This window comes from Stigmatopora argus, chromosome 10 (genome assembly GCF_051989625.1).
Source record: "Stigmatopora argus isolate UIUO_Sarg chromosome 10, RoL_Sarg_1.0, whole genome shotgun sequence".
NCBI classification, from domain to species: domain Eukaryota; kingdom Metazoa; phylum Chordata; class Actinopteri; order Syngnathiformes; family Syngnathidae; genus Stigmatopora; species Stigmatopora argus.
In genome coordinates, this window is record NC_135396.1 from 1,415,319 (window position 1) to 1,430,687 (window position 15,369).

At 40.9% G+C, this 15,369-nt stretch overlaps 1 protein-coding gene across 3 annotated transcripts in view; it reads right to left on the reverse strand.

The window, feature by feature from the left end:
- dscaml1 (Down syndrome cell adhesion molecule like 1) overlaps nucleotides 1-14,866 on the reverse strand; it is a 97,576-nt gene extending 82,710 nt beyond the window's left edge. For all 3 annotated transcript variants that reach the window (XR_013303535.1, XM_077611139.1, XM_077611138.1), the window contains exons 1-2: nucleotides 14,638-14,866; nucleotides 4,781-5,101 (exon numbers count right to left, since the gene is read on the reverse strand). Coding sequence is in view for 2 of the 3 variants with exons in the window: in XM_077611139.1 (XP_077467265.1) it covers nucleotides 4,781-5,101; nucleotides 14,638-14,680 (364 nt within the window). In the remaining variant the exon portion in view is untranslated. The remainder of the gene's footprint in view (nucleotides 1-4,780; nucleotides 5,102-14,637) is intronic.
- Between the last annotated feature and the right edge of the window lie 503 nt (nucleotides 14,867-15,369).

Here is a 15,369-nt window from a genome sequence, read left to right on the forward strand (position 1 = left end):
TTCAAATCATGCAAAAAATGTCCATCACATCTTAAAATCTGAATATTTAAATATGTATATTAAAGAGCAATCACTTTTGTAAATGAATGGCTACTGCTTTTTGAAATGTAAATGATCCAATCTACAAGAAAATTGCAATAACAGCATCAACTCGAGTTCTGCATCTAGGAGGACCTAATTGAGACTCATTTCTTATCTTGTACTTGCACTAAAACTCTAAAGGCTGCTAACTACTTTAGTCACTTTTTGTACCTGACTACTTATTTATGTTGACTGCTTATTTATGTTGACTACTTATTTATGTTGACTACTTATTTATGTTGACTACTTATTTATGTTGACTACTTATTTATGTTGACTACTTATTTATGTTGACTACTTATTTATGTTGACTACTTATTTATGTTGAATACTTATTTATGTTCACTAATTTAGTTTGACTAATTTATGTTCACTAATTTAGTTTGACTACTTATTTATGTTCACTAATTTATGTTGACTACTTATTTATGTTCACTAATTTAGTTTGACTACTTATTTATGTTCACTAATTTAGTTTGACTAATTTCTGGTCACTAATTTATGTTGACTACTTATTTATGTTGACTACTTATTTATGTTGACTACTTATTTATGTTGACTACTTATTTATGTTGACTACTTATTTATGTTGACTACTTATTTATGTTGACTACTTATTTATGTTGACTGCTTATTTATGTTGACTACTTATGTTGACTACTCATTGATGTTGCCAACTTATATTGACCTTATGTTGAACACTTATGTTGAAAACTTATTTATTACTTATTTATTGATTATTTATTTGTGCACTTCATGGTTTAAATCTAATTATACTTGTATCAAGGCATTCAATTCAATTCAATTAACCATCAGTGTTCAGCATTCACTTTAAAGACATCAAGTGTTGTGAATAAGCACAATGTCTAGACCCCACTTTTAAGACGACCCACACTTTTCTGCTCTTATTTCAATGCAAAAAAACATTGCCTTATATATTCGGGCCAAAACTGTAATGGCCTTATTTCTTGCCAGTGCGTCAATGTGCTGCCGCTCTACGCCAGCTGCGACCATGTGATCTTCTCCATAAATGAATGAAAACCAATGCAAAGATGCAAATGTGAGCCCAGGCTGATTTGGGTGTAAATTGCACTCCCCCTCATTGTACGCACCGCAGAATCATTAGGATGTTACTGATGCCTGACTATATGCGGCCCGGTTGCCTAGGAACGCGCTAAAACATGGCTCTGGCGCAGGGGCGCACTGGGAGGCAAGTCCTGTATCACTGTCGCTTCAATAATTAACGCCGGGGAAACCAAATACTGCATTTACTTATTCATAAAGAGAGCGGCAAAAAACGGCAAAGGGAGACCAGAAATAATAACCGGACGCCCAGGAAAATCCGTCCCTTCTTTTACTAAACGAGAAGCAGAGCGGGCGCCATGGTGGTGTATCGTTTTCGGACCGCTATCTCCGGTTTACGGTCTTTGTAAATACATAAATGTCGGCCGTAGAAGACAGAGGGAAAATGAGCTCAACACCTGGCGTCTTGGCCGAGACTTCCCGGGTTTCTGCGTTTGGGTTCGGGACAAAAGGAACACGGGTTGAACAGGTGTCCTCGTTTCATTTTCTTGGGTGCCTGGAAAAAGGTGTCGGGTGTACAAAACATGAAACCTGGCTCAGTGTTTGGTTTTTTTATGCCCGTGTGTCGGCACCTTATGGGTACATTTGCGTTCACGACGAAAAAGAGCAACGTTGGAGCTAGCGTTGGGGTATTTTAATGAAATAATGTAATTGTATCGATTCCGCTCCCTTTGCGGTGGACCCGGTGCGGCAGTTACACCAGCAATCCGTCTCCCGAATCTTTACGTTAATGGGGAATAGATTTTCTCTTCTCTCATAGTTAGATAATTCCGTCACTGACAAGTGATTATGGTTTGTAAAACTGTCCTCTTTAATCCTCTTAAAGGAAAAGGAGGTAGTTGGCATGCGCTTACATTTTGGAGAGGGTCCACGAGGCCACACGGCCAAAAAAGTTCAATCCGCACGGCAACGGTCACCAAAGCATTTTACATAGCGCTTGTTATCGGTCACATTAAATGTTAGAGTTCCAATAGTAAACACTTTTAGCTAAGAAAACATGTATTACTTTTGGAAAGTCGAGATCTTATCATTTATTTGTCATTATTTTCATTAGTAAAATGTCGTGTGCAGTCGATTGGTCGCCGGTCTTTTAGTCGGCGTCTTTTGGTCGCCGGTCTTTTGGTCGCGGTCTTTTGGTCGACAACGGGCGACCAAAAGACCGGCGACCAAAAAGACCGACGACCAAAAGCCCGGCGACAAAACAAGGTAAAACAACACGGTCTACGCATCAATAAAAGCCAACAATGGCCATGAGCAGTTTCACTGAACCGACGTCTGAGTGTAGAAGAGTTTGTATGTCCATGCGTTGTCCCTTTAAGAAGCGACGTCAGTCAGGGTCTTAACAAGTTCTCCAACAAAAAAACAATAAAAGTCCGGGAAATTTGGAGCTTTTCTTTAGCCTAATAATTACTAGGGCATTAAGTATGACTAAATAGTAATTCGCAGTTTGTATTTAGGGAATTTGAGCAACGATTTAAATGGTAATTATCACTTACCTTCCGGGCGACCAAAAGACCGTGTACCTTAAAATTTGGCATTATTGTGATGATTTAAATTTGGCTTGATTTTACATGCTCGCGTACGTATATTTTCTCAGCTGCCAAACATTTGCCTCCACCAATTTAGCTTCTCTCTGCACTCACCTTAATTGAAAATGCATTTATTCATTTTAATGGCTTAAAAAATAGTTCCCACCTATATTTTCTCATACAAAATGGGTATACCTTAATCATTGTTTTGTATTGTGGCACGTAAAACGCGTCTCTACGTATGAAAAAAAATGCAAGTTACAAAACCACCCCTAGAAGGAATTCAATTCTTTAATATAGGTAAGTTGAATTATCAAGTAAACTAGCAGCCCTCATAGTGACATAATTCGGACATGTTGTAGTATTTATTAGCATTGGACCTCGGGAGCACACGTGGCGAGGGCCGAGGAGGACGGGGAGGGATGGCAGGAGGCGTGCGAAGAAGCTAAAAAGTGGAACGATAGAGAACTGCAATATGGAGGAAGGGGCTGATTTTTGTGCTTTTTTTGGCTGTGTCAGTCGCACCTGAGCCACACCTAAGGTCTCCCGTGGCAACTACATGTGTGTAGTTGTGAGTGTGGGTGTTTGTGTGAAGGTAGTGAAGTGGACAGTAACGCACGCACACGGGCTTTGCTTACACAGCTGTGACGATGCAGAAGAATCAGCATTTAATTGATTAGCCGTTGCAATTGTTCGGTCGGGGGAAGGTCACCCCCAAACCAGGGCTTACGAGAAGGCTCGCACGGGACGGACGCTCCCACCTTGGGAAAACAAAAAGCCATATGTGCGTGCGTGCATGCGTGCGTGCATTTATACTCGGTGTGCTTTTTGTTGGCAGCGTAGAGAAGTGCTGAGTGTTTCTTCGGGCAGGAATCAGCAACACACTTGAAATTATTTTGCTTTTTTGTTTTTTTTCTTCTCATGATTGCGCTCACGTCGTTCCATGTCTGCAGCTGACTCTCGCAAAGTGTCCTTGCCAAAACACGCCGACAAAGAGCTGGCAGCGACAAACCGAGAGCCAGCTTGACGAAAATGGCTCTCTGTGTGCGTACGTCGCTGTTGGTGTGGGAGTGTGTGTGTGTGGTGTGTGTGGTGTGTGTATGTGGTTAGGGGACTTTCCAGTCGGTGGACAGATGGAGAGACTGGGAGACTGGGAGGCGGGAGGCATGCATGCTGGCGTGAGTTAGTGATGCTGCGTCTATGTGTGTGTGTGTGTGTGTGTGTGTGCGTATATTTGTGTGAAAAGTAACACGTTCCCTCTCTAGTTTTTGACCTTGACAGGAAGTGCGGACAGGTCAGCAGCACTCCGTAAAAATGTGGATCATTTTAGTAGACGATAAATTTGGGGGGATATTCATCCAAAGCTGTGCTTGTAAGATTTTGGCTACTTTCCATTAGACTCCAAAATGGCGCAGTACCAAAAGAGTGGAATTGATTGGTCGACTTTTTTTTGTAGTTTAGGTTGGCCTGCGACTTATATACTGTTAAATTACAGAATTTTATATTTTTTAATTTTAACAGTAAACAAATCTACTGGTTTGCGAGTAACAAGCGCTAAAAAGTCCTGAGTTTGAAAAAAGCATATATTTTTGTTTGTATATAATGTATATATCAAATTATCATAATAACAATTTGAATGGATTATTGTGTTTTATGCGAGAAAGCTCACTTTGTTGTTGGAAACAACAAAATATTAATAACGTAAAATACAAGTTTGACAGTGTTGCGTGATAAAGTTAAGCAAAGTTAACATAGACGAACCGATCTGGACCGATCTGATCCGAACAGATCTAATCTGGACCGATCTGGACCGATCTGATCCGAACCGATCTGGACCGATCTGATCCGAACCGATCTGGACCGATCTGATCCGAACCGATCTGGACCGATCTGATCCGAACCAATCTCATCCGAACCGATCTCATCCGAACCGAACTCATCCGAACTGAACCAATCTGAACCGATCTCAACTGATTTGAACCGAACCGTTTGGTGACTCCCATGCTTTAAAATAGAGCAGGTTAAATCCGGTTTACAAATCCGACAACTTCAAGCCATTGAAATGAGGACGATGGGCGTGGCCTCACCTGATTTGATGTGAATGCTGGGGCTCCGGATTTTCCCCGCCTGGTTCTCGGCGGTGCAAAAGTACTCGTTGTCGTGGATGATGCTGTTGTAGGCGGAGGGAGAGAAGGGGTAGAGCTGGAGGGTGCCGTTGGCGTGCACGTGTCGGATGTGGGGCACGTCGTAAATGTCGTCTCCGGCGGCCAGGTACCAACGCAGGACGGCATGGGGGGCGCCGCCCGCGGGGCAGGGCAGGGACACCCCCACTGAGCTGGAGAAGGTCACCCGCTGCAGGGAGGCGTTCACAAAGTACAACCGCGTAGAGACAACATCCTCACCGTTGACTGTTTGGACGAGAGAAAAAAAGGGTGACTCGTTGGGGTGGGACCAACCAATTGGACTCATTGTCAAAAAGTCTTTCAAAGACACAACATAGAACGATGCAAAATATCACATAGCGAAACAAATATGATCAGGTCTTTGTTTCTTTTAAATTGACAGTGTTGGAATCTTAGAATTGGTGTCATTACAGATATTTTTTCATCTCAATTTCCCCTGAAATTGAGAGCCAGATACTTTTGCGGGTTTTGTGTCCATTCCTGGTCCAAGACTTTCATTGAAAAATGGACTTATACTTGTATTATTGTCAACTTTCCACGTTCATGTCACTCAATACTACTCAATACTTAGACGATGTTACCAGGGGAGGGAATCAAACCCGTAATGTATGGGTTAGGGAACAGCCACTCCACCGCTGGTCCACGGAAATCCGATTATTATTGGTGGTAGGAAATATATTTCTCTTAAAATGGGGGCTTGTGGGGGAGTTAAAGGGGGCGGAAGACACCAAAAAAAGTGCTAAACTAAGCTAAAACGCTATGAGAAAATTCTCATTTCAAACCAGGATAGTGAATTAATCCATTTTTCCTGGATTGTGTCAATAATGCCTGGATTAGCACAATTCTCCATGTCCCAGGAGACAATGGGATGCTGAATAAAAGCCATCAATGGATATTGAAAGACTCTATGGTGCTAATTTCTAAGGTTGGTCGCCCTCAAAGGGTGTCATTAATAACCACTGATGAAGTGAAAGGATGAAGATTTTGATAGCAAGAATAAGGATGAGTTCTTCTTGTACGGGAGAAATATGTTACACAAATCTTAGTGCCACGATCTGATGAACAAAGTATTCACGTATATGTAGTTTTTCTGTTTTATGACACTTTATTAATCATCTCCTCTTGGCATTGTTAATCGTACAGTTTTGGATTTTAGTACCAGTAGGTCAACAGTAGAAACAGTCCTCACAAATAATGGGACATTCCCACAAGTTTTTTTTGGCAGAAATTATGAGAATGAGAAAATAACAACTACAAAAAAAACTGGAGAGAAAAAAAAATCAGTCAAAGAATATTAAAAGACGAGATCAACTTAATACCACAAAAAAGAGCTTGTATAATTGTGCACACCCTTATAACAAGCATGTGGCTATTCAAATATAACCAATCACATCCATACTCATTTAAGATAAAACAATACTATAGCAACCATTTAAAGGAGCCTTAAATTAACCAGAAATGCTCATTTTAGCTTTTATAATAGGACCTATTTTCTAAAATTACCTAGAATTTGGGACTGTTTATCATAGAAAAAGTGCCCACAAGCTGTTGCAACTACGTCCTTTTGCTCTACTATAAATACTTTTTGCTTCAAAAATACTGTTTGGAAATACTACCAAATAATTAAACCCAAGCTAGGATACACAATTTTGTTTATGTTTTTACATCATAACTTTCAAGCACTACCATGTACTTTTAAATCTCATTATACATGAATAATGACAATAAAAAGCATTCAATTCAATGATGTGAGAGCAACACACTCAAGTACAGAATAGAACATTTTTCCACCTAAAATGAAAATCAATGACCCTGCAACCTTCGTGAAGATAAGCAGAAGACAAAGAAACGTATAAATTTTCCCGTCGAATCATGCCGTTGGTTTGTAAGGATCAAATTGACCATTTTTAAATCTAACAAACATGGCTACCAGTGACCTGCTTCTCCTTGAATTTTAGACCGAGTGAACCAACGTTTTGCTGACACGTCATCCGTGTTTCAAACGAGGTAAACACCATCTGATCCATCCAACCATCGCACTTTAACGTGATATGCTCTAAAACGGGATAATCTGTTCAAATCTAAACAAACCATAAACCATCCAGTAACACCGTCCTAAAAAAATGTGGGAATGATTAAGCATAGAGCCAAAACATCCCAAAAGCAAGAGCTTATGATGTAGGAAGGCTAATGGCTTTATTGTCCTACGCTATGAATCCAGGTCAGCGAGTTGACACGGGGAAGGAAGCCTCCACAGATGACGGCCTTCGGGGAAAGTGCCAACATAACAACGACATAAACCACCCGTCAACTTGCAGTAAACATCCCATAAAAAAAATAGAACGGGGAATTCGAGTTTCAAACGAACACTCATCATTTCTTTCGTCAAAAACTGCGACGTTAACGGGTATTTTTTGGCGTGCGGGTGTTTACGAGCTAATGCAACATCTACGTTAGACACGGCTAATGCCTAATCGGTATCAACGTTGAAGAATAAGGCTGTAGGTGGCGCTAGTAGAAAGTGGACGGTAGAGTTCATGGAACTGTCAACAATGCAATTCAACGTTAACTCGGGTCGATTAATCAGCGATGGCATGTTTTGGAATTAACGACGTAAACGCCTCGCCGCAATCAGCAGGTGGCCGATTGACCCAGCAAGCTGGCGCTGGATATTTCACACAAAAAAAATGAGATGGATGACCACACTTGTCACGGAAGATCTTCATAGCCCGAAAATCAACCTTTGCCACTGTAATTACAGGAAATGAATGAAAGTGGATTTGTCCCAAACAAAAGATGCTGTAGCCCTGTTTTTATTCCAGAATAATCACATTCCCTATATTGTATCACATAGAAACAATGACTAATATCATAATGAAATAAACAATTTCGAATTAAAACATTTTTATACTCATTCATTCTCACAATTTTAAAAAAGCACCTCTCCAAAAATATTTATTTTTAAAAATTGTTTTGTTCCATAAAAGGGTGTTTTCCAATGAGAAATGTCTCATCTCATCTTATTTTGTGATCTGCTTTATCCTCACTAGGGTCGTGGGGGGTGCTGGACCTTATCCCAGCCGACTTCTGGGACCAGGCAGAGGACACCCTGAATTGGTGGTTAGCCAATCACAGAGCACAAGGAGATAAAGGACAACCAATCATAGAGTTACGGGCAATTCAAAGCTAGCCTAGCATGTTTTTGAAATTTAGGAGGAACCCAGCGTACCCAGAGAAAACACACACAAGCCCTGGGAGAACATGTAAACTCCACACATTCTGGTCAGACCAGGAATCAAACCCTCAACCCCAAAACTGTGACACCACTGCGCTAACCACTCTACCACCGCGCTAACCACTCTACCCCCGCGCTAACCACTCTACCACCGCGCTAACCACTCTACCACCGCGCTAACCACTCTACCACCGCGCTAACCACTCTACCACCGCGCTAACCACTCTACCACCACGCTAACCACTCTACCACCGCACTAACCACTCTACCACCGCACTAACCACTCTACCACCGCACTAACCACTCTACCACCGCGCTAACCACTCTTCCACCGGGTTGCCATGTTTTCATTTGGCTGTAAATTTGATGAGGGCGTGGCATTAAACAATACCTGCGGACGCAAATCAAAGAAAAACTTGTTCCTAATGAGGGTTCATGTGAAAAATCCTGGGAAATGGTGTCACTCACAACCGGAGACAGCAATACACTAACGTTTGACAAGTGACCCAAGTGTCCTTTCAATAACCCGGGGGTCTCCATCACACCTCCTTTGTTGGCGGAGCAGCCCTCGCCAACTGTATTTTGATTGCTTTCTTCAAGCATGAGTGCCATGATTACAATAAAGAGGGTCAGACTCATTGAAGGTGAAGTACACCACGGGTGAGCCTTGAACGCTCCATTTTAATCTTTACTTTTCTTTCTGCTTCTTTTTTTGGGGGGAGGCACTTGTTCACTGCAAACTCAAATATATTTGCGCTTTTTCCCCTCTGTTTTTGCAGTGGATATAAAAATGGACTATGAATATGTATGCTAGAGAAGCAAGGATATTGCCTATGCTGAGCCGTTATGCATAATGCAGTTTTTTTCTGTTTCATCTACATTTATTTTACATACACACACAGAGTGAGAATCATCACGTGTTGAAAAACTGTTCAATAATTTCTTGCCTTCAAACATACGTACAATCCAATAAAACTGACTTTAGAATACAGACACAGCATCCACGTACAAGAAAGTCCGTTTCCTTAGTTGTCAAATTAAAGCTAGATTAGAGCATTAAAGATTGATTTCCAAGTGTCATTTCTAGATGTATTCCGGATACAGAAAAACACGTGCACACGGCGCAGAGGGTGGTAAACAACTCTTGTCAACAATTTATGCATTATCAGAAAAACATTAGGCACCGGTTCAGCATTTTAAAAAATTCACAACTAGCTCTTCAAAAAGGAGGGTTTCTATTGCCGATTTTTATATGAGATTTGTAAAGGCGTATACTCTTTTTTATTATTATTATTATTCCCCCAGGAGCTGTGGTCGGTCATAAATTGCTTCCTGGTTAGAAAGAGAGAAAATACAAAGAGGTGGCGTGATTGTCAAAGAGGTGATTGTCAGATATTTGTCAATATATGCGTCAATCTCCAAGGGAGAGGAGACAACCTGTCACACACACACCAGGTGGTAAACTACACAAAAATATACGATAACATATTCTGGCAAAGATTATGAGATTGCCAATATCGGTGGATTTTCGTTCCGTTGTTTTGTTGTGAAAAAAAGCAAACCGTAGACGGGTCAAAAAGAACTTAATGTAATTTCAAATTTAACTTTTTGGGATAAGAAAGACTAAAAGAATGCAATTGTGCTTGTCTGTAGTAATTTTACACAACTGCAGACATGGTATATATTTTGGAAACACTCAATTGCGAGGAAAGAAATATGAAATTACTCAAAAATTGGAATGATCAAACGTTATAGTATAATTATACAATGAAAAAAGCAGTACGTACTAGTGCATACGAAAAAGTCTGGGGTCTAAGGTAAAACATGTTAAAGGCAAAGACCCTGGCTTGAAATTTTTGACATCAGAAAATGGACGAAATAATCCAACCATGTGATCATGGGTATTAGTGATGTCATTAGGAATGCCAGCTAATCAAGGGTTCTAACATATGATTGGCTGAAATATTACAGACAGTGATTAAATATTAAATGTCTGCCCCAATGTCATTTTCTGGAAATGTTGTCTTTATGTTGTCAGTTAAACCCATTCTCGTACACACTGGTTAACTCAACCACAGGTGTACGTATGTGATTGTGGGTATTAGTGATGTCATTAGGAAGGGCAGGTAATCAGGGGTTCTAACATATGATTGGCTAAAATAATACAGACAGTGATTAAATGTCATTTTCTGGAAATATTGTCTTTTCTTTACATTTTCTGCAACTGTTACATATCAGAAAGATGATATTCTGTCTTTTTCAATGTATTAAGCAAGATTCTTTCCAGGTAAAGACACAAAATTTAATATACATCTATACTCTTCATTTTAATTTGATCCTAAAACAGAAAGTCGACACTCACTCCTTCATCATGTCACTGCAATGCGTTCAGGGTGTTAAAAACTAAACTAAACTAAACTAATAATTAAAAAAAAAGGTACATTTTTAATTTTCACCCAGACATTACCCGACATGCTGATTTTATTTCTAGACAACGTTTAGAAAGAGAAGAAGCCCGGGGGACTGGGTCAGCTGGACAAGCCAGTGTGAGTTTTCAACCGCATTCAGCTGCCAAACGCAGCGCGCCGACACTTAACCAAGAAAGATGGAGTTAACCCAGGTGACGAGTTAACCTGAGATTGACATGTCCACTCTCCAGCTTCTTCTCTCATGGCTGCAAGCTGACAGCTAAACAATGGATCCACACAATGCTCTGGTGTGACACAGTAGATTGACGTGAATTCATTTCCAATTTACTACTCCACGTGTGTCAAAGTGGCGGCCCGGGGGCCAAATCTGGCCCGCCGCATCATTTTGTGTGGCCCGGGAAAGTAAATCAGGAGTGCCGACTTTCTGTTTTAGGATCAAATTCAAATGAAGAGAATAGATGTATATTAAATTTCCCGATTTTTCCCCCTTTTAAATCAATAATTGTCATTTTTTTAATCGATTTTTTCTGTGTTTTTAGTTCAAAAATCATTTTGTAAAATCTGAAAATATATAAAAAATAAGCTAAAATAAACAGATCTATAAAAAACTGAATATTCAGGACTTTTAATCCAGTTCTTTTAATCCATTTATTTAAAAAAAATCTAAATATTATATCTAAAAAGGTCCGTCCACGTGAAATCAAGTGGACGTTAAAGCTGCCCGCGAACCAACCCGAGTCTGACAGCCTTGACTTCGACCATATGTGTCAAAGTGGCGGCCCGGGGGCCGAATCTGGCCCGCCGCATAATTTTGTGCGGCCCGGGAAAGTAAATCATGAGTGCCGACTTTCTGTTTTAGGATAAAATTCAAATGAAGAGTATAGATGTATATTAAATTTCCAGATTTTCCTCATTTGAAATCAATAATTGTCATTTTTTTATCCATTTTTTCTGTGTTTTTAGTTCAAAAATCATTTTGTAAAATCGAAAAATATATTAAAAAAAAGCTCAAATAAACATTGTTTTAAATCTATTAAAAACCTGAATATTCAGGGCTTTTAATCCAGTTCTTTTAATCCATTTATTAAAAAAAATCTAAATATTATATCTAAAATGATCCAGCCCACGTGAAATCAAGTTGACGTTAAAGCGGCCCGCGAACCAACCTGAGTCTGACACCCCTGTACTACTCGATACTAATAGTGGTTTGTTCTTCTTGTGTCAAAAATTAAAAGTATTCTTTTTATTATTAAGGTGGTTTCAGTGGTGAAACACTACAATGGAGGCACTTCTGCAGTCTCAGAGCAACCACGACGTGACTCATCCCACAATTAAGCGTTTTGGAGTCCGCATGTGAACACGCATGCGCAGAAAGACGGCTTTGAACAGACTGGGAAAGGAAGAAAGTGCTTTTTGATTAGAGGCCGAGCTCGTAAACAAATTCTACATGTTGCAAATTGGGCCAAAGACTCGAGTACGTAAATATGACGACGACGGCACGGCTTCCATTTGGACGTTCAACACCGGGCCTGCCGTCTAAAACTGGCTGTAACCGGAATCCTGTTAAATGATGAAATAATTATGGCAAAGAGCAGCTCCCGCAAAGCAATCTCGCCGAGCCAATTTTATTTGTACTTTGTGCTTTTTAGCTTGTCTCACAAAGTACGGTGCATCATTGAACGAACTCATTGGCTGTCATTTTGACTTGGACGGCTGCCAGCCTTTACCAGGCGAAATAGATTGGACATCTGTCCCCATCAACCACATTGAAACGTGACCGGGCTTCCCAGTTTACATCAATTGGACGTTATCACCATCAATGGAGAGCCATGAGTTAAATATTCTTTTAAAAATCTACTTTCTATGGATTTTGAATTCATTTATTTAGATTTAACTAACATTTTATTCATTTATGAAGGCATTTAGTAAGAAAAAATAGAATTATACTACATAAAAACCCAAATTACAATTAATCAACAATAAAATATATTTTTTAAATGACCAAAAATAGCCACATGTCCTATAAAAGGTTGATCTTAACAATAAAATTACATTTTTAAATGACCAAAAATAGCAACTTGTCTTATAAAAGGTTGACATTAACAATAAAATAACATTTTTAAATGACCAAAAATTACAAAAATAACATTTTTAAATGACCAAAAATAGCATCTTGTCCTATAAAAGGTTGACATTAACAATAAAATAACGTTTTTAAATGACCAAAAATAGCCACTTGTCCTATAAAAGGTTGACCTTAGCAATTAAATAACATTTTAAAGACCAAAAATAGCAACTTGTCCTATAAAAGCTTGACCTTAACAATAAAATAACATTTTTAAATGACCAAAAATAGCCACTCATCAAATGAAACGTTGCCATAATGCATGTAAAACCGAGTCACACAATGTCGGCCTCCCAGGCCTTCCCTGCAGCAAAAAAAAGTGCCAAAAGACATTTTTAAAGAGCGCATTCTCCAAATGAATATCATATACGTAATCAGAATATTTTTCAAAGTCTCTCTGCAAAATAGGGGGAAGCAAAAAAAAAAAAAAAAAGGTGTGCCATTCTCCAGGCGCGGCCCAGCAGAAAAATACGCAGTATACACCAATGCGTGCATCTGCCTTTGGTGATGAAGTTCATCAAACGGAAAACACACACACACACACACACACACACACACACTGAATGCACCTGGCATAATATAAAAACAAGGGGAGCGTGCAAAGTGAGTCGAACATGGCGCTGGATAAAAACAAGTGACGTGGAAGTTTGTTTCCCCCCCTGCGTTATCTTATCTCTCCCATCTTCGGTCCTCTCTCTTAACGCTCCGGTGGCTGCACGACGCCCCCGGCCGCCGACCCTCCCACGCGCACGAGCGATGTGCAGTCACGGGACGGGCTGTACAATGGGTACGACCCAAACACCTTGCAATCCGGTGAAAAAGAAACAAGGGTGCTTCCGAGGCCAAGGATGAGGACCCACAAAACTGGTGTCCTATCTTTTTCAGACTCCAACATGAATAACTATATGATAAATGCCATTTAGAAATAGAATACTGAGGACAAAACCTTGATGACATGACTGGTTTTCCAGATCACATCGATCTGGAAGGCCTATAATCCGAATTCAAACTGCAATTTAGATTTTTAAAGCCGAGAGCGCCAAGCTCCCATCTGCAGAATTTCCCGTGAAGCCAATCAGCGGAATCTGGAGCCGGAGAAAATGGAGGATGAATAATTAGAGCAGGGCTGATAACGACGGCATCTGCATGCTCTCCCCTACCCAACTCCCACCCTCCCCTCCGTCCTCCCCTCCCGGCTTGCTTGTTCATCGATAAATTGCAATGTTAACAAAGCAGCGTCTTAAAAGTCTCCCACCGAGCGCAATTATCTCCCAAAATGACTTCAACTCTCCCAGAAAGTGCTCGCCTATCTCCCACCGACACGCCGTGACCCCTACGCCGTTCCCGCGTGGACGCACACGCATTGACTCGCTTTTTACGCACCAATTTTGTGCTCATTTACTTTGATTTTTTTTTTTTAAATCCATCACCCTGAAAATCAGCTTCCCTTTGTTCCAATGCAAAAAAAAAAGTACATTCAAGTCATATTTTCCCATTGGACTTGGACACAAAAACACCCAAAGGTACCGAAATCCCACCAAGCAATACCACCACCACAATTAATCCCCTTTTGCATATTCATAATCACTCCTCACATGAATCAAACCGAATAATTGCACCGTTTCTCCCTTCAAACGAATGAGCAACCCGCTTTTTTTAGCGCCATCCGCTCATTTTACGCACTCCAACATCAGTGCGCATTCATTTTCCTGCTCAGAACTTCCATCCCAACGTCCCCCTCAAACCCTGCCAAGACACAAACCCCCCTAAAAGTTCACTATAAACCTCTAAAATCCAAAATAACAATAATCAACAATAATCTCACATAGGCTTTGTCATCATCATCATTGACTGGACAAAAGCCGAATCCAAAAAACCCGAATCAGCGCCCTTTTTTTCCAAAGTAAACGCGGTCTGGTTCAAGCAAAACATGCAAGAAGAAGAGCATAAAAAGAACCAGAGTCCATCCTACCTTCTTGCAAAGAATACAGCAGAAGTAAAGTTACAAGCCACATGCCATTCAAAGCAGTAATAGTTCAGAGGAACGTGGTGCAGTCCCCCCCTCCGAAAAGGAAGAGTGCACGGCAGGCGAGGAGGGTCCGTGCTGGACCGGGTGGCTTTCAGTTCTCGGCTCGGGCTCGTTTTTTTTGCGCTTTCCCCCCCCCTCGGCAAGGTCTCTCTCCTCCAGCCCTGGTCCTGCGCTCTCTCCGGCGCCGAGAAAGCAACCGCCGAGAAAGTACCGCCTCCGTGGCCCGATGCCTCCTCCCCTTTACCGGGACGGAGCGCCATCGCCCCACCCCCGCCATCCTCATCAAGATGCGGGGGGGATGGAGACGCGCGCATCCCGGATGGAACCGGCGGACTTGCGCGCCCCGCTTTGGATTTACCCTTGGAAGTGGTTTTAAAGTTCTTGTTTTGGGATTTCAATGTTCTGGTTCATACTTTTGAAGGAGGGATATAGTGTGGGGTGATATTTCAAGACAGGTGGAGTCATTTTAGAGCACAGGTGTCAAAGTGGTGGCCCGGGGGCCAAATCTGGCCCGCCGCATCATTTTGTGCGGCCCGGGAAAGTAAATTGTGAGTGCCGACTTTCTGTTTTAGGATCAAATTCAAATGAAGAGTATAGATGTATATTACATTTCCTGATTTCCCCCCTTTTAAATCAGTAATTGCATTTTTTTTCATCCGTTTTTCTTCGTGTTTT